Below are 19,177 nucleotides of genomic sequence, written 5' to 3'. Positions count from 1 at the left end.
GTCAGCGTGCCGGAGAGAAAGGACGAGGTGGCGGGGGGAGGCGGAGAGGAGGAGGAGGCGGAGGAGAGAGGGCGCGTGGGGGGGCGGGGGGGACCTCGGCCTGCAGCATCCGCCGGCCCGCACCTCAGACCCCCCCGGCGGGGGGAGGCGCAGGAAGGGGGGGGCCGGCCAGGGACGGGCTGGGGAGGGGGGGCCGCTCAGCCCCCCCCGGGCCATGCTGACTCCCGGGGCCTGACCCCCCCGGGCCAGCCCCCCCTCCCCCAGCTCCGCGGCCCGCCGATTGGGGGGGCCCAGCCCAGCCCCCTGGGGACCCCCGGAGAGGTGGGGAGCAGCCGGGGGGGCCGGGACGGAGCTGTCGCCGGCCCCCACCGGAGGGACGGGGCGACCTGCCGCCGGGGGGGCGGCCGGGGGGCCGGTCGGGCCGGGACCAAGGGCACCATGTCGTCCGGGGCCAAGGAGGGGGGCGGGGGCTCCCCCGCCTACCACCTCCCGCACCCACACCCACACCCACCCCAGCACGCCCAATATGTGGGCCCCTATCGGCTGGAGAAGACGCTGGGCAAAGGACAGACAGGTGAGCCAGGGGAGGGGACACCTAGGGCGGGGGCAGAACAGCTGGGGGGCAGAGGGCGGGACTCCTGGGTATTCAAAGGGCAGGGGCTGATCGCCCTCTGTGAGGGTCCCTCACAGAGAGGGCACTTGGGCTCCAGTCTGCTGGGTCCCCAGGATGGAGGGGGCTGGGGGCTTGGACTCCGGGGGGGGGGGGGGTGAGGTGCGGGGCCCTAAGGCTCCCACCTCATGGTGGGCAAAGGTTGGAGGGGCTCCAGGTGGGGAAGGGAGGCCGGCCTGCGGCAGCGGACCGGCCGGCAACGGGAGCCGAGGTCCTTGCTGCAGTCCGGCCGCGGGATGGGGGTGCGCCCTGGACAGCCGCTTCCCTCTGCACCGCTCTGGATCCGGAGGGCCTCACGCTCTCCTGGCAGGCTGTCTGGGTGACCAGCGGTGAGGCTAGGGTGATGGGGCCTGCAGCCTTCTCCCCCTTCTCTGGCATGCCGGCTCAGTGTGGGCAACAGGATGGAGAGGTAGAAAGGTGGATCCAAGAGCATAGCTCCCAGGAGTGGTTGTGGAATGGGGGGGGGGGGGGGGGGGAGGGCATCCTTTGCTGTTGCTAAACACTGGCCCCAGCTGTAGCCTCTTTCTTGCCAGGTGGAGGGTAGGGGGTTGTGAGCCAGGAGCCGCACACCTGTGTCCTAGGCACTGGTGGGCCCAGGGTCTCTGTGAAGCCGAGGGCCGGGGCATGAGGGAAGTAGAGGCTCAGACCCCAAGAGCCTAGCGGTAAGAGTGTGAAGGTGTCACTGACCTGAATTCCTGAGTTATGGGGGAGGAAGGGGACATGGTCTTAGACTGCTGGGTCTGAGGGAGGAGGGGCTGGGGGCCTGGACTCCTGGGTCTGAGGGAGGAGGGGCTGGGGGCAGGACTCCTGGGTCTGAGGGAAGAGGGGCTGGGGGCCTGGACTCCTGGGTCTGAGGGAGGAGGGGCTAGGGGTCTGGACTCCTGGATCTGAGGTAGGAGGGGGCTGGGGCAGGACTCCTGGGTCTGAGGGAGGAGGGGCCAGGGGCAGGACTCCTGGGTCTGAGGGAAGAGGAGCTGGGTGGGTTTGAGGGAGGAGGGGCTGGGGGCAGGACTCCTGGGTCTGAGGGAAGAGGAGCTGGGTGGGTTTGAGGGAGGAGGGACTGGGGGCAGGACTCCTGGGTCTGAGGGAAGAGGAGCTGGGTGGCTTTGAGGGAGGAGGGACTGGGGGCAGGACTCCTGGGTCTGAGGGAGGAGGGGCCAGGGGCAGGACTCCTGGGTCTGAGGGAAGAGGAGCTGGGTGGGTTTGAGGGAGGAGGGACTGGGGGCAGGACTCCTGGGTCTGAGGGAAGAGGAGCTGGGTGGGTTTGAGGGAGGAGGGGCTGGGGGCAGGACTCCTGGGTCTGAGGGAAGAGGAGCTGGGTGGGTTTGAGGGAGGAGGGACTGGGGGCAGGACTCCTGGGTCTGAGGGAAGAGGAGCTGGGTGGGTTTGAGGGAGGAGGGGCTGGGGGCAGGACTCCTGGGTCTGAGGGAGGAGGGGCTAGGGGTCTGGACTCCTGGATCTGAGGTAGGAGAGGGCTGGGGCAGGACTCCTGGGTCTGAGGGAGGAGGGGCTGGGGGCAGGACTCCTGGGTCTGAGGGAGGAGGGGCTGGGGGCAGGACTCCTGGGTCTGAGGGAAGAGGGGCTGGGGGTCTGGACTCCTGGATCTGAGGTAGGAGGGGGCTGGGGCAGGACTCCTGGGTCTGAGGGAGGAGGGGCTGGGGACCCAGACTCCAGGGTCTGTGGCTTTGGGGCTTACCCCTGGGGAGTGGGCATACTCTTGCATGCTCCCAGCTACAGCTGCTATTAAAAGCAGACCCAAAAAGAGGATTAAAAAAAGGTCAGGGTTTGGAAGGAGGTGGAGGAGAATGGTCTGGGAAGGGGGCAAATGTGAAAGTATATTCCCTGGGAGACCTGGAGTCTCCAGATGATTGAAGGGCAGAGAATTCAAGGAAAAGATGGGTTTAGAGGGAGACAGAGGTTGAAGGAGGCAGCAGGGGAGACAAAGCTATGGAGACACAGTGAGGAGAGATTCTGTGGAGAGACGGACTTCAGGGGGCACATCAGAAGGACAGAGAATGGGGTGAGAACCGGGGTCGGCTGTGGAGGTGGTGGACAACCAAAGGGGACAAAACAGGGGCACCTGGCTGGCTCAGTCAGTGGGGCATGCGACTCTTGATCTCGGGGTTGTGAGTTCGAGCCCCACGTTGGGTGTAGAGATGACTTAAGGGGGAAAAAAAAAAAGAAGAAGAATGGACAGAACAGAATGTCAATGTCTATGGGCAGCAGGAAGAAGAGTGCGTTTTGTGGGAATGACAGCTGTCAGAGCCCTCAGGGACTCAGGTCAGGGTGATTCAGGCCACTGCAGCCAGCAGGAAAAGGAGGAGGAAAGGGGGTGGCAAGGAGGACTGAGGAGCCAGAAGCGGTGAGAGTGCTCTCTGAACACACTCCACATTTTCAATCCTGCTTCCCCAGGGCTGGTTAAACTCGGGGTCCACTGCATCACGGGCCAGAAGGTTGCCATCAAGATCGTGAACCGAGAGAAGCTGTCCGAGTCGGTGCTGATGAAGGTGTGTGTGTGCTGAGGGAGGGCGTCCCTTTGGGGCTGAGGGGAGGGAGGGAGGCCATGCTGACCACCCTGCCGTCCCCCAGGTGGAGAGGGAGATCGCCATCCTGAAGCTCATTGAACACCCACACGTCCTCAAGCTGCATGATGTCTACGAGAACAAGAAATATTTGTAGGTATTTATAGACACCCAGCCCCCCTATGCACCCCCCACTCCAAGTTCCTAGGGTGGGACCTTTCTGGAAAGAAGGCCTGAAGAGGCCTGTGGAAACTTAAGCTCTCCTGGCTGGGCCTCTGAAGGCCCAGTCAGTCCCTTCCCTACTGCACAGAACACACACACACACACACACACACACACACACACACACACACACGCGCATGCTCGCACATAATCCTCCTGTTCCCAGGCTGACTGGCCTGACCTGGCCTGACGCTAAGGACCAAATGTGCCTCAGCAACAGGACAGTTAAGCGTGAGCCATCCTGAGTGGGGGGACAGAGGCCCATCCTGCCCCTTCTTCCCCAGCCCCGGTCCCCCCCACCCTGCACCACAGGGAACACTCTCTACTAGATAACCTGGATGTCCTCAAGGAGGTCCACCTTGTTCAGAGCAGCTCCCCACCCCAGTTCCATCTGCTGAGGCAACAGGGCTTAACAAAGCCTCAGGCTCAGTGAATCCTGCCTCTTCCTAAACCCCCACTCTGGAGCATTGGAACCCCCCCTTCCCCGCACATAACTCTGGGTGCTACGATGGACACCCCAACAACGGCTGTCTTACGATTTCCTAGTCTGTATCTCAAAGTTGATTACCCCCCAGGAACATGGGAGTGGAGTCCAGCTGTCCAGGGTACAGACAATAGGCCTTTGTCTGGACTCTGGTGACCCAAGGGACAGCTGGGCTGGGCAGCGGGAGAGGGGACAGACCCCCGCCCCCACCATGCAGTCCTCAGGATGAACTGTCTCCAATACCCATCAGATGCTGGGGCTGGTTTCCCCAGGCAGTATGCTGCTGGGCCCCACGTGCTCATGGGAATTGTAATCTTCAGGCTTCCCCAGGTGTGGCAGCAGGGAGGGGCTTTGTCACCAGCTGGTGGAGATGTCACTCCCACCCCACCACCTAGGTAGGGAGAGGGGGGGCCCATGGGAGTTTGGGCTTCACAGAGGATTATCAGCCTTCCAAGAAATTGAGCCTTTGTTTCCAGTGGTTGATGGGAATCAGAGTTTTAACCTCCTGGAGCCTGATGGGATTTGGAGTCTTAAGGATCCAGTTGCTGATGGGAATTAGGAGTCTATGTCTCAGAGGCTTATGGGAGTTGGGAGTTTTAAACCCCTTTAGAGCTTATGGGAGTTGTAGTCTTTTACCTCACAGACTTTGACTTAGATTGGTGCACACTACAATCATTTATTGCCAGGCATTATTGAGAATTCGAGTTTCTTCATCCCAGAGGCTTATAAGAATGAGAGGCTTGGCTTTCCAGAAGCTAATGGGAGTGAGGGAGGGAGGTGTCTTTATTTCCCAGGGTCTTGTGAGAATTGGGGTGTTTCTGTCCTCCAGGTGCTAACAGGGTTGCCTTATCTCCTGAAATAACTAGGAGTCAAAGTACTATACTCCTAAAGTTGACATAGGATTCTGGAATTGAGTTTTGGATTCCCAAAGGCTGAGGGGTATTGGAGTCTCTTTTGCCCAGGGGCTCATTGAAACTGGAGTCTCCTCCTCCCCCCGGGGAATCATGGGAATTGGAGTCTCCTCCTCCCAGGGACTCATGGGAATTGGAGTCTCTCCCCCTCCCAGGAACTCATGGGAATTGGAATCTCTCCCCCCCCCCCCCCACCCCACCCCGCCTCCAGGGGACTTATGGGAATTGGAGTCCCACCCCCTCCCGGAGACTCATGGGAATTGGAGTCTCTCCCCTCCCAGGGACTCATGGGAATTGGGGTTCTCTGCTGTCAGGGGCCAGTGGGATTGAGGTCTTGTGCTGGGGTCCAAGGGCTTTTGAAAGAGGAAGACCAGGCTCTTTGGTCCTCCACATGCCCCTTCCAGCCCTCTGCCCCCTCCACGTCCCCCAGGTACCTGGTTCTAGAGCACGTCTCTGGAGGTGAGCTGTTTGACTACCTGGTAAAGAAGGGGAGACTGACACCCAAGGAGGCCCGGAAGTTCTTCCGCCAGATAGTATCGGCGCTGGACTTCTGCCATAGCTACTCCATCTGGTGAGGGGGCAGCGTGAGGGGAGGCCGGGAGGAGCACTGCCCACGAGGCAGGCCCTGGAAGCACATGGCAGCTGAGGGGAAGCCAGTGTGGTGCGGCCCCGACATAAATCTTTATCCCTTTAAAAAAAACCTGAGCTATAACTCACGTATCATAAAATTCGCCCCTTTAAAGTACACATTCGGTGGTTTGTAGTATAGTCAGTGCTGTGCGTTGCTGCTATGTAATTTTGGAACATTTTCATCACCCCCAACATCATCACCTCGTACCCATTAAGCCGTCACCCATCCACCGCCCCTGCCCGCAGCCTCTGACAACCACCAGTCTGCTTTGTGTCTCCACGGATTGGCGCATTCTGGACATATCGTACAGACGGACTCATACTGCATGTGGCCCTCTGTGTCTGGTTTCTTTCACGGAGCAAAATGTTTTCGGGGTTCGTCCATGTTGTAGCATGTCAGTACTTCGTTCCTTTTTGTGGCTGATAAATATTCCATCGCGTGGATATGCCTTATCTTGTTTATCCATTTGACAGTTGATGGACACTTTGGTTGTTTCTCCATTTTTAAATGTTGATTATTTTCAAGAGAGAGAGAGACAGGGCATGAGCAGGGGAGGGGTAGAGAGAGAGACAGGGCATGAGCAGGGGAGGGGCAGAGAGAGAGGGGGAGACACAGAAAAGGAAGTAGGCACCAGGCTCTGAGCTGTCAGCACAGAGCCCGAGGCAGGACTCGAACCCACAAACCATGAGATCATGATCTGAGCCGAAGTCGGACACTAAACCGACTGAGCCACCCAGGCGCCCCTGTTTCTCCTTTTTGGCCATTATAAGTAATAGGGACATGTGAATATTCACGTGCTAGTTTTGTGTGTACCCGTGTTTTCGGTTCTCAGGTACGTACCCGGGAGTTGAACTGTCTGGTCATATGGGAACTCTGCTTGGCCTTTTGAGGAAGTACCAGATGATTTTCCAAAGCGGCTGCGCCCTTTAACACACCCTCCGCCCCACCAGCAGTCCATGATGGTTCCAGTCTCTGTACCTCCTTGCCAACATTTGCTACTATTTGACTTTTTTTTTAAGCTTATTTATTTTGAGAGAGAGAGAGAGCACAAGCAGCCGAGGGGCAGAGAGGGAGAGAGAGAGAGAGAGAGAGAGAGAGAAGAGAGAGAGAGAAGAGAATCGCAAGCAGGCTCCACACTGTCAGTGCAGACCCCGACCCAGGGCTCGATCCCACAAACCGTGAGACCGAACCATGAGACTGTGACCTGAGCTGAAACCCAGAGCTGGACGCTTAACCGACTGAGCCACCCAGGCGGCCCATTACTGTTTGACTTTTTGGTTATAGCCGTATGCTAGTGGGTATGGAGGGGTATCTCATTGTGGTTTTGATTTGCGTTCCCTCATGACTAATGATGTAGCACATCTGTTCATGTGCTTATTGGCCATTTGTTTATGTTCCTTGGGAAAAATGTCTGTTCAGACCCTTTGCCCATTTCTTTTGAGTTATCTTTTGATTATTGAGTCGTAAGACTCCGTTATTCTAGGAACGAGAGGTAGCTCTAGGAATAACTCTTAAGAATTATTTATTCTAAGGACAGATCTTTTTTTGTAAACGTTTATTTATGCATTTATTTTGAGAGAGAAGGTGCGTGAGTATGAGAGGGGGAGGGGCAGAGAGGGGAGAGAGAGAGAGAGAGAAAGAGAAAGAGAGAAAGAGAATATCCCAAGTAGGCTCCACACTGTCAGCACAGAGCCCGACTCGAGCCTTGATCTTACCAACCATGAGATCGTGACCTGAGCTGAGACACCCCTAAGGACAAATCTGTTATCAACTGTATATTTTTTGAGTATTATTTTCTCAGTCTGTGACATGATTTTGCATTATTAATATATTTTTAAGGTTTTTTTTTTTTATTTAACGAAGTAATCTCTGCACCCAGCTTGGGGCTCGAACTCATGACCCTGAGATCAAGAGCCACGTGCTCGCTCTTCCGACTGAGTCAGCCAGGTTCCCCTCTTTTGCGTTTTTATAGCAATGTCTTGTGAAAAGCAAAAGCTTTAAATTCTGGTAAATCCAATTTTGTCATTTTTTTTTTTTTTACAGTTTATGCTTGTTCTGTCCTATCTATAAATCTTTGCCCAGCTCAAGGTCCCTAAGGCTTCCTCCTACATTTTCTTCGAGAAGTTATATAGTTATAGCTCTTGCATTTAGTCCTGGGATCCATGTCAAATTAATTTTTGTCTATGACTTGAAGTAAGGGTTGAGGTTCGTGCTTTGGCTTGTGAATGTCCATGTGAAAAGATCGTCCTGTCCTCTCTTCTGCTTTCAAAACAGGATATTAAATATGCAACATTTTAATGATTCATTGAGGTGCAAATGGATGCCTTCCGTTGTCTTTCAGCCTCTTTTGTTTGCACACCTCCCTCTCTGGGGTGGGGATTGGCGTTGGGGTGGGTATCAGGGTGGAGGGGCTCAGAGTTGGGGGTAGAGCTTGGAAATGAAAAGGCAGCCTGTTTAAATTGTCAACACCTCCCGTCGAAACCCTGACATTAAAAACACTGGCCTCTAGGGGGCAATAGTCAACATACTGAACGAGTATGACCCAGTTACTGAGCTGACCGCTTCCCACCGAAACTCTAGAGTCCTCAGGCCCCATCTCCTCCCAGACATTAGCTCTTAAAACTTGAAGGATTTTGCTCCAGGGGAGAGGGCAGGTGTCTCACGAGGGACCAGTGACTGGCTTGGGGTGGCAATGTTTTTATTGTTCAGCACGGAAGTATTTCAATAGCTCAACGTTAACTCTTCTTACCTCAAAATATCTCACTTCATATATAGTCAAGCATTTGCGGATAAAATGATATGCTGTCTGGCGTCTCCAGTGAAGGGGCGCCTGGGTGGCTCAGCTGGACGAGCGTCCGACTCTTAATGTCAGCTCAGGTCATGATCTCACAGTTCGTGGGACTGAGCCCTGCATCGGGCTGTGCACTGACAGCTTGGGATTCTCTCTCTCTCCCTCTCTCTCTGCCCCTCCCCCTCCCCCCCCCCCCAAAAAATAAACAAAATAAACTTAAAAAAAAAATCCAGCGGAGGAAGGAAACAGTACGTAGGGGTACAGGCGAGAGAAGATTTGCCCTGAGTTGATAATGGGGAGGGGGAGCGGCGGGCAGGTGCATGGGGCGTCCTTGTATCTTCTCACTACTTTGGAGCGTGTTTGAAATTGTCCATAAGACTTTGCAGAAGTCTCCCCCTCTGAGAGATAGCGAACTGGGCCTCGGCCCCCAGGAGGAGGGCAGAGATCTGAGCGCCCCCTGCCTGCCTGTCTCAGCCACAGAGACCTGAAGCCCGAGAACCTGCTTTTGGATGAGAAAAACAACATCCGCATCGCGGACTTTGGCATGGCGTCCCTGCAGGTGGGGGACAGCCTCCTGGAGACCAGCTGTGGGTGAGTGGGGGCCTGGCCCCTGTAGTCCCAGGGAGGGGGTGAGAAGCCGGCCGGAGGCTCACACTGCCTCTCTCCCTCAGGTCCCCCCACTATGCGTGTCCGGAGGTGATTAAGGTGAGTGAGCGGGTGGAGAGGCGGGAGGAGCGGAAGGAACGTGGTGGAGAGACGATGTCACAGCTGGTCCTCCTTTGCAGGGGGAGAAGTATGACGGCCGCCGAGCGGACATGTGGAGCTGTGGAGTCATTCTCTTTGCCCTGCTTGTGGTAAGGTGCCCCTCACCTCTCCTGCCCCATTTCTAGGACGACCTAGAGCCCAGAACATTCGAGTTCCGTCCTCCCCTCAGGGGTACCAACTATTTCACTGAGATCAGGAAGGTGGGAGGTCTTAGCCAGCAGACCAAGATCCTGGAGCACCCCCCTCTGTGCCCAGAGCTAACCATTCAGTCACACAATGGCGAGCTAATCCGGGTGTCCCAGAAAAGGACAGGGCAGCCGGGAGCCCTTGGACGGCTCGGGACGGTGGCTGCGCTAGGGCACCGCAATATGACAGTAGCTCGTACAGTCAGCCCGGCTCTTCCCGCCTCAGCTCCACACCTGCGCTTCTCTGCCCAGAACGCTCTCCCATCCCGACCAGTCCCGTTGCTCAGCTAGGTTACACCTAGACTTTTGTGGTGGTGCTGTTTATTTATTTTGAGAGAGAGAGAGGAGAGAGAGGGAGAGAGAGAGAATCCCAAGTAGGCTCCACACCTCCAGTCCGGTGTCCAACACGGGACTCGAACTCACGAACCTCTTGATCATGACCTGAGCCGAAGTCGGCTGCTTAACCGACCGAGCCACCCAGGCGCCCCCTTAGACTCTCTTTTTGCTTCAATTCAACTGCCACTTCTCCAGGAAGCCTCCCCTGTCCCCCACGCCCCACGAGGTCGGATCCTCCAGGGTAGGCTCTGGGCTTCCCGGCGACTCTCGGTTGCCATCGTGCATTCAGTCGTTCGGTTCCTTGAGGGGGCGTCTCCCTTCCCTTCTAGATCATCGGCTCCCAGAAGTCAGGGCTTTTGTCTTTGTGTGTCTTATTTCGTGGGCTCGCGAGTGGGACCTGAGTTGGCACACGGTCGGCCCTCAGGAACACGTGTGGTGTGGACGAATTAGTGGTGCACTGCATGCGAGGCGCTGTCACAGGCACGTTATCCTCCGGACCTCTCCCAACAGCCCCGGAGAGAAGTGACCGGCCCACACTGCTGAGAAGTGGCAGGTCTGGGATCAGTGTTTGGCGTCATAAGCACTAGCCTATGTGACCAGGGAGGCTCCGTGACACTGAGGGGAACGAGGCCGAGTGGGCGCTCCGGGGCCCAGGGCCCCCCGGGGAAGCTGGAGAGGCGCCCGAGAGGCAGGCTCCAACACTACAGGCCCCAGCCCCTCTGCAGCTGGCAGTGCGGGAGCCCATCCAGCTGAGTTCAAACCCCCGCTCCGTCACCTTGAGCAAGCAAGTCACCGTCCCTCTCCGGGCCCCTTTCCTCACCCGCCCAGTGGCGACGGTTAGGGTGCCTGGAATTGTAAGGGTTTCGATAGCGTGTCGTATGCTCAGCGTTCTAGGCGGTGCTCGATAGTTACTGGTACTCATACTTCATTACTATTATTATTATAGATGATTCTCACGACTTACGGATTCTGTATTGCAAAGTTGCCCACTCACCACAGTTTATCCATGACCTCAAAATCAACACTCTGGGTGCTTTTGAGGTCATTCTCAGATGTGCACAGAGCAGAGAAAAATTGGAGTCCCCACCACACGCGAGGCAACCCACCCTCTGCTTTTTATGTATTTATTTATTTCCTTATTTCAGCTCATCTCGTAAGCAACTGTGCTTTTTGTGGTTTATTGAGTGCAATATATTTGCTTTTTTGTGCTTTTTATTGGTGATTTTATTTTATATTATTATTTTTTTAAGTTTGTTTATTTTGAGAGAGAGACAGAGACAGAGAATCCCAAGCAGGCTCTGTGCTGTCAGCGCAGAGCCCAACTCAGGGCTTGAACTCACGAACCGTGAGATCATGACCTGAGCCAAAATCAAGAGTGAGATGACCAAGCCACTCAGGCGCCCCTATGTTATTTTTTTTTTTAAATAATCTCCACACCCAGTGTGGGACTCGAACCCACAACCCGAGATCGAGGGCCACATACTCCGCTGACTGAGCCAGCCAGGTGCCCTTTTCTTGGGGATTTTAAATGGTCCTCAGGGTAGTGTTGAAGTGCTATCTTGCGTTCCTAAGGGCAAGAAGGCTGTTTTGTCCCTCATCAAGGAAAATGTATGCGTTAAATACGCTTCATTCAAGTGTGAGTTATAATGCTGTTGCCCATGAGTTCTATCTATACGCCATATATATATATATATATATATATATATATATATATATATATATATATATATAAACAAAGCCTGATGCTTGGACCCACAAACCCGTGAGATCATGACCTGAGCCAAAGTTGGATATTCAGCTGACTGAGCCGCCCAGGCACCCTTATATATTTATATATTATACACATGTATTTATATATATATTTTTTATATAAATATATATTAATATAGACATATATATGTATGTGTGTGTGTATGTATATATATATATATATATATATATATATATATATATATATATATATATAAAACAAGAGGTCTGTCTTCGCTTGGGCTGCTCTAACAAAAGTAGACCATGCAGCTTAAACAACAAACATGCACTTCTCACTGTTCTGGATGCTGGGAAGTTGAGGGTCCAGGTACCAGGCAAACAAGAAACACAGGGACACATCGAACAAGACCGACAAGCAGAGTCACATCCAGGCTTCCTGGCCCTAGACCAGCATTCAGGGGCGCCCTCTCCCAGTCTCCCCAACCCCAACACCCGGCATTCTCTGTCCAGAGGCCTCTGACACCAGGGACAGCACTGTCACCCCCTGTGAGTCTCGGTCCAGCGTCACCTCCCCCACGACCCCTTCCTCGACTCCCTGGCTACACCCAGCTCACGTCCCGTGCTGCCTGCTTGTTCTGTGTCCTCATCACCCACATTCCCGTCCATGTGTTGTTTGCCTCGCCCACCAACAACCGTTGCCTGTTAATTACTGTTCTACACAAAGCTCCGTGAGGACAGGAATCTGGTTTTGTCCTGCTCCAGCCCTAGTGGCCAGATCGGAACCCGGGCGGCAGCAGGGGCACCATCAGGTGCTGAATCCATCATGAATGACATCGCGGCTAATGCGCGTCCACTCGCCGGCATCTCACGGTCCCAGAGAGCGAGGGCTCATTTTGTCGGTTACTAGATCCCTGACCCATAATGGATGCTCACCTTTTGTTGAGTGAATGAATGAGTGTGACCGCATCTGAAACTGGTCTGGGGAGAAACCTGTTCTTAAGATGCAACCCCAGCCTCTTAAGCACTGGAGCCTGACTGTCCATTACCAGCTCAGAGGCCCCGGGCGAGTTGCTGGACCACTCCGTGCCTCAGCCTCCCCACCTGTAAAGTGGGGTACTAACAGTTTCCTACTTCCCGAGGCCTGTGGTAAGGACTAAATATGTCCGTGTGTGGAGCACTTAGGCTCTTACCTGGTACATGGTAAGCTCCGTAAGGGGTCCTGTCATTTCTCACTCAGGGGGCTCTGCCCTTTGATGACGACAATCTCCGCCAGCTGCTGGAGAAGGTGAAAAGGGGCGTCTTCCACATGCCCCACTTCATTCCTCCAGACTGCCAGAGCCTCCTGAGAGGGATGATCGAAGTGGAGCCTGAGAAAAGGCTCAGTGTGAGTTGGGAGGGCAGGGGGGGATGGTGGGTCATGAGGACAGAATCCTTAGGGGGCCCATAAAGATGGCTTTCCAGGACTTGCCTGTCAGCTTGGCCCGGGGGGGGGGGGGGGGGGTGTCGTGGAATGAGCCAGGGTCTGCCCAACCTGCCGCTCCAAGCTGGGAAGGTCCCCCACCGCGGGAAGGATGCATGCCCCAGGCAGTAGTTGTGGGTCAAGGCACTCAGTTGCCACTAGGGGAGACCAAAGTCATCCTGACCCCGGTGGAGAGGAGGGGGCATCGTCAGGGACCCCCAATGCCACGTCATCAACTTTCGACCTCACTGGTGCTTTTCTACGACCCACCCTCTTCACAGCTGGAGCAAATTCAGAAACATCCCTGGTACCTGTGAGTATGGGGAACTGGGTGCCTGGTTCCGGGAGGACGTGGGGAGGGGGGCAAATGTCAAGCACCAGCTAGGGGGTGGGATGCCAAGGTTCCTCAAGGAGGAGGGGCCGGAGACTCGGATTTCTGGGTTCCCAGGAGAGAGTGGAGTGGGCTCGATCACGGATGCCCGGCCCGCTGTAACGTTTCTCCGTCTCCCAGGGGCGGGAAACACGAGCCGGACCCCTGTCTGGAGCCAGCCCCAGGCCGCCGGGTGGCCATGCGGAGCCTGCCATCAAACGGAGAGCTGGACCCCGACGTCCTGGAGAGCATGGCTTCGCTGGGCTGCTTCAGGGACCGCGAGCGGCTGCACCGCGAACTGCGCAGCGAGGAGTAAGGCCCCCTCGCCCTCGAACACCCGCGCCACCTGCCCGCCTCCGGCGAGCTGCTGCAGCGCCCCGGACGGCCAGCAGGGGGCGCAGCTGTGCCTCGCACCCGCGCAGACTCCCTGGGGCGGGCGTCAGGGCCGCTAGACAGGGCAGGGCTTAAAGGTCCCACGTGGAGCTATTCCCCGAGGAACCAGGAGGGGGCGGTAGGGCCAGCGGAAAAAAAGATGCCGAAAAGTATCAACAGGTGCTGACGCAGACTTAGTGCCTCACGTGGGTAGTGCTTGCAAATAGTAAGTGCTTCGATATTATTATTATTACTACTACGGTTATCATTGCTGACTCAGGTGAGGGTAGGATGTACACCGACACGGAGGAACTAACCGTGCCGCTACCTAGGAAGATGGAAGCATGGGCAGAGATGTTGGGTGTACCGAGCCCCAGCTGCGGGGAGGGGGTGAGACCTCGGAGACCCGACCTCTGATCCCAATTCTCCTCCTACCCCCTCACGCCCCTTGCGTGCCAGGGAGAACCAAGAAAAGATGATCTATTATCTGCTTTTGGATCGGAAGGAGCGCTATCCCAGCTGTGAAGATCAGGACCTGCCTCCCAGGAATGATGTTGGTGAGCAGGCAGGGCTGGGAATCCAGACCCCGGATTCCGGTGGGAGGAAGGGGCTGCAAGCCCTTAGCTTCTGGGTTTAGACCCCCTGACTTGCCCTGTGACCTTGTCACAACTCTCCACTCTGGGCCTCCGTTTCCCCATCTGCATGAGTGCCTTGTGCAGCTGGGCGAACATGTCTTTTGATCAGGTTGAAACTCTCTCCGCCCTCAGACCCACCTCGGAAACGTGTGGATTCCCCTATGCTGAGCCGTCACGGGAAGCGGCGGCCAGAGCGGAAGTCCATGGAAGTACTGAGCATCACGGATGCTGGGGGCGGTGGCTCCCCAGTGCCTACCCGGCGGGCCCTGGAGATGGCCCAGCACAGTCAGAGGTGGGAGCCCCCGCCCCTCCAGCGGATCACAGTCGTGGCGGGTGAGGGGGGGTGGGAGTTCAGGGTTCTAGCCCAGCTGCCCCTCGACCGTGCTGTGTCGTTGGGACAAGTCATCTCCCCTCTCTGGGCCTCATGTCCTCATCTGAAAGGAGTGTGGAAGGGAGAGGACATCTGAGCCTTATGAAACCCACACAACTGATTTAAAAAAAAAAAAAATGTCTCCTGGAAACAGGTCTCGTAGTGTCAGTGGAGCCTCCACCGGTCTGTCCTCCAGCCCTCTGAGCAGCCCAAGGGTAAGGCCAGGTCCCTGATTACTCAAGGGATAAGGGGGCGAAAACACTGGAGCAAAGATTGGCAGAACTACAATTCCCATGAAGTCTTGGGGCATTGCCTTTTTGTCCCTAAAAGGACCAAAACCTAAGGCTGCATTAAGTATTTTATTTTAGTACATTGGGCATTTCACCTCCAATAGGATTCGGTTTTTAGTGTGTCAGAGGTTCATTTATTCATTTAACAAAAGCTAAGTGAGTCCCTACCGTGACCAGTCACTGTGCTGGGTCTTAGAGCAGTGAGCATGATAGAAAAAGTCCCTGTCCCCTTAACAATGTGGTTTGGGAGACGGAAATAATGGACTACAAGTTCCAGCGTGCATCGGTGTCCACCTCTGTGAGCATGTGAGACTGAGGCTCCAAGAGCCTTCTGGGAGTTGTAGTCTGCCATCTCACCCATCTCTACTCTTTCGCAGAGTCCTGTCTTTTCCTTCTCGCCTGAGCCCGGGGCTGGAGATGAGGCTCGGGGTGGGGGCTCCCCGACTTCCAAAACGCAGACGCTGCCTTCTCGAGGCCCCAGGGGTGGGGGCGCCGGGGAACAGCCCCCGCCCCCGAGTGCCCGCTCCACACCCCTGCCTGGCCCCCCAGGCTCCCCGCGCTCCTCTGGGGGAACCCCCTTGCATTCGCCCCTGCACACACCCCGGGCCAGCCCCACCGGGACGCCGGGAACAACGCCACCCCCAAGCCCCGGTGGTGGTGTCGGGGGAGCCGCCTGGAGGAGTCGTCTCAACTCCATCCGCAACAGCTTCCTGGGCTCCCCTCGCTTTCACCGGCGCAAGATGCAGGGTACGGGGTCCCTGGGGGTGCAGGGGCTGGGGGCACGGATTCCTGAGTCCTAATATGAGGAGAGAGGTAGGGGCCTGGATTCCCACGTCCTAGGAGAAGAGGAGATGGGTTTGGGAGGAAAGATTCAGGTGTTGGGAAGAGGGGGTGTGGCATCCATCTCTGGAGGAGGGGCCTCCCTGAAGGACACGCCCCTTCCTTGCTCTGGCTCATCTTCCCATTGGCTCATGGCAAGCAAGTTCCACCCTCGGGGGGCGTGGTCTAACGGGTGGGACAGCATCCCTGGAAGGACCATCAGTCAGCATGCCATTTGGGGTTTAGCTACTGGGAGGGGAGTGGGCGGGCGCTGGGGTCTGGAACCTCTGGTTGGAGGTGATTGCTAGCCTGCGTGCTGGGCACCAGGATGACGGACAAGTGCTGACCATACTCTCCCTTCCCTATCCCCCAGTCCCCACTGCTGAGGAGATGTCCAGCTTGACTCCAGAGTCTTCTCCAGAGTGAGTCTGACGGGGAAGGGAGAGGAAGGAGGGAGGGATTTAATCCCTTAGCCCCCTCCTGACCCGCCTCCAACCATCCCCTTTCACTCAGGTTGGCAAAACGCTCCTGGTTTGGGAATTTCATCTCCTTGGACAAAGAAGAACAAATATTCCTTGTGCTAAAGGACAAACCTCTCAGCAGCATCAAAGCGGACATTGTTCACGCCTTCCTGTCGGTGAGGGCCCTGGGTCTTCGTGTGTCCTGGGCAGCATAGGACTCCAAATCCCAGAAGCCCTTGGGAGATTCCCCCCCCCCCCCCCCCCCAGCTCTAGCCTGGCTTCCTCCTAAGGCTCATGGGATCTGTAGCTTTCCATTCAGAGTTGGGTTTGGTCACTGTAGGGGCAGGGAGGTAGGAGGGGTTTACTGTGTCCTGGGGTGCTTTGCTCTAGGAGCTAGTGGGACTTAAAGGTTTTGAGACAGATGTGGCAGTGCTTGTGGAGGAGATGTTTGTCATGTGGTTCTGGAGCCTGGGGCTGACACCTAGATATGAGGGTCCTGTTATGTGGGGATCCAGTTGCTCAGCTATTCCCCTTATACCCTGCCTATAGTTGGACAAGAAAACTACAAGTCCCAGCAGGCAGTGGGGGCTCCCAATGGCTTTTCTGTTATTCTTTGCCCCAGTGGCTGATGGAACTTGTAGTTCCTTGGGCAGAAGTAGTTGTAGGGTTGGCTCTCCATTCCCTGGAATCAGGTCACTGGAATCACCCCCTCTTTTTGTCCCCCTCCTGCCTCAGATCCCCAGCCTGAGTCACAGTGTGCTGTCACAGACCAGCTTCAGGGCCGAGTACAAGGCCAGTGGCGGCCCATCCGTCTTCCAGAAGCCCGTCCGATTCCAGGTAGACATCAGCTCCTCAGAGGGCCCGGAGCCTTCCCCACGAAGGGATGGCAGCGGTGGTGGTGGCATCTACTCTGTCACCTTTACTCTCATCTCCGGTAAGTTTCCCTCAGCTACACTGCCTCCAGCCTGGTGTTGGGATCCTCAAGACAGCTGAGATAGGATAGTGGCCCACGAGGGCAGCAAGAGCGAGGAGGAGGAGGTGGGGCTCAGCTAGTGCTGACTGACTGTGTGAGCCCCCTGCTCGTTCCGACCCCTACCTCCTCTCCTTCCCCCTTTCCTCGTTGACATTTAGTGGATATTTATGATGTTCCAAATGCTTTCCTTGCACTATTTCATTGAAGCTTCCCAGCAGCCTTTGTGGTGTTAGTAATCACCCATCTTACAGAGGAGAAAACTGAGTCCTCTAGAGGTAAACAGACTTGACAGAGTCACACTACAGACCATGACAGAGCTGGGCTCAACCGAGCCCTTGACCTTGAAGTTCAGAGCCCCCTTCCTACTTAAGACAGTACAGCAGAAGGGCAAAGACATGGCCCGCCCGTTGTCAAATGTCACTGCTGCACCCAGAGCAGACATCAGCAATCGACCACTGCACTTCTTCCCGCTGAGCTCAGGTGCAGCCTGAGAAACTTCAGGCCACCATCGCTAATCAGGAGTTGGCACAGGAGACGAAAACCACAGAGGTGCCTTGCTTCCGGTTCAGCTTGGTTCCTGAGTCCTGCTAACCAAGAGTTTGAATGACCAGGGCTGCTCCTGTTTCCCAGCCTTGTGAGCTGTCTTAGTGTGTCACAGCTGGGAGATGAGCTTGCTCTCGGGGTTTCTAAACCAGGCTTCCCCAGAGCACTGCGGTGTCATCACCGAAATGAATGACGGCGCGTTGTTTTTCCTTTCCCTTAAAGACTAATACACAGGACTTCCTCGATTTTAAGATTTTATTTTACTTCCCGTTTCTTTTCTTGCATTTCTGGCTCTACATGACCTCACCTTGAAACTAACAAGGAACAGGACCTATTTAAGTGGAAAACGGCACCCATCATTATTTCAACTCAGACCTTTCTTAGTTCCCTTTGCAGACCGAAGTTTAGTTTTATGCCCAACACAGGGCGGGGAAGTTGAGACCCAGAGAAGAGTCCTTTGCTGGGTTTCACAGGGTGGGAGGGCCTTCCTTGTCCCGGTCGGTCCCCAAGTCAGTCTGTCTCCATACCCCTTCCAGGTCCCAGCCGTCGGTTCAAGCGAGTTGTGGAGACCATCCAGGCACAGCTGCTGAGTACTCACGACCAGCCCTCCGTGCAGGCCCTGGCAGGTGTGGGGGGGTGGGGCTGCAGTGTCTCCCTCTTTGATCCTGTGGGCTGGAGGGGAGACCCCCTGCTGAACGAGTGCCCCCCAGGGCTCCGGTTTGTGTGAGCTCCATCCAGGGAACCTGGCCATCCTGACCGAGAAGGCCTCGTTGCTAGGGAGGGCACCTCCAGGGGTCCCCAAGAGGATGAGTAGTCTCATTGTCGGGCGTAGTGGAACTTTCTGCTGACAGAAGTTCTGGAAGTGTGTTCTGGAGAAGGGGAATCTACCATCCGGGTTTGTTCAGACCCCCAAATGGCCCATGTAGGCTCCCCCGGGCCCTATTGCCAAGGAGCGTCCTCCCTAACAACCAGGGTTGGGAGGAAGGAAAGGGGACCTCTGGCTGTCATCCCCAAATCTGAGCTGCTGCTGCTGCTGCGACAGGCTGTCCCTTAGCGAATAGCGTCCTAGCCAGAGTCTGTGAGGACGCCTCCTGAGAGTGGGCCGCCGGCTCTCACAGGGACTCATTTGGCCCACTTCCCACAGTCACACAGCTTGGAGGGGCCCAGGATGTGTGACCTGCCTTCCTGAGATCGCCAGGTCCGTCTGCAGATGTGTCCTCCCGGCAACCGTCTCCCCAGGCTTCCAGCCCCGTGCGGCTGCCGGAGCATGTTCCTTGGGGGTTGGCAGCCGTGAAGGTACTGAGGCCAGACTGCTTCCTCCTTCACAGACGAGAAGAACGGGGCCCAGACTCGGCCTGCTGGTACCTCACCCAGAAGCCTGCAGCCCCCGCCTGGCCGCCCAGACCCAGAGCTGAGCGGCTCTCCCCGCCGAGGCCCCGCTAAGGACAAGAAGCTCCTGGCCACCAACGGGACTCCTCTGCCCTGACCCCAGGGGGCCGGGGAAGGAGGGGAGCCCCCTCCACCCCCCTTCCCTGCCCCCCAACTGTGAATCTGTAAATAGGGCCCAAGGAGTATGTAGGGAGGGGAGAGATACAACAAACCCGGCCTTGCCCCGCAGGGATGGGGCTCAGGGGGCCGTGCCCAATGGGGGGTGGTTC

At 56.2% G+C, this 19,177-nt stretch overlaps 1 protein-coding gene across 2 annotated transcripts; it reads left to right on the top strand.

The window, feature by feature from the left end:
* Positions 1-76: 76 nt before the first annotated feature.
* On the top strand, positions 77-19,169 carry BRSK1 (BR serine/threonine kinase 1). 2 transcript variants are annotated; one of them, XM_053905743.1, is made up of 19 exons: positions 77-574; positions 3,083-3,177; positions 3,260-3,345; positions 5,240-5,380; positions 8,706-8,822; positions 8,903-8,936; positions 9,017-9,085; positions 12,465-12,611; positions 12,968-12,999; positions 13,198-13,368; positions 13,888-13,985; positions 14,196-14,355; positions 14,588-14,648; positions 15,101-15,470; positions 15,916-15,964; positions 16,056-16,179; positions 16,739-16,937; positions 18,056-18,145; positions 18,848-19,169. In XM_053905743.1, the coding sequence occupies exons 1-19, from the start codon at positions 439-441 to the stop codon at positions 19,003-19,005; spliced, it is 2,337 nt and encodes a 778-aa protein (XP_053761718.1). In that variant the 5' UTR covers positions 77-438; the 3' UTR covers positions 19,006-19,169. The 2 variants fall into 2 exon arrangements, with proteins under 2 accessions (XP_053761718.1, XP_053761719.1); XM_053905744.1 differs by lacking the exon at positions 77-574 and having other exon boundaries at positions 3,260-3,349.
* Positions 19,170-19,177: the final 8 nt, after the last annotated feature.

The sequence above is a fragment of the Panthera pardus genome, unplaced genomic scaffold, assembly GCF_024362965.1.
Source record: "Panthera pardus isolate Hobbes unplaced genomic scaffold, ASM2436296v1 HiC_scaffold_18, whole genome shotgun sequence".
Lineage (NCBI taxonomy): Eukaryota > Metazoa > Chordata > Mammalia > Carnivora > Felidae > Panthera > Panthera pardus.
The sequence above is the reverse complement of the archived record's forward strand: the minus strand, read 5'-3'. Positions and strand labels throughout refer to the sequence as shown.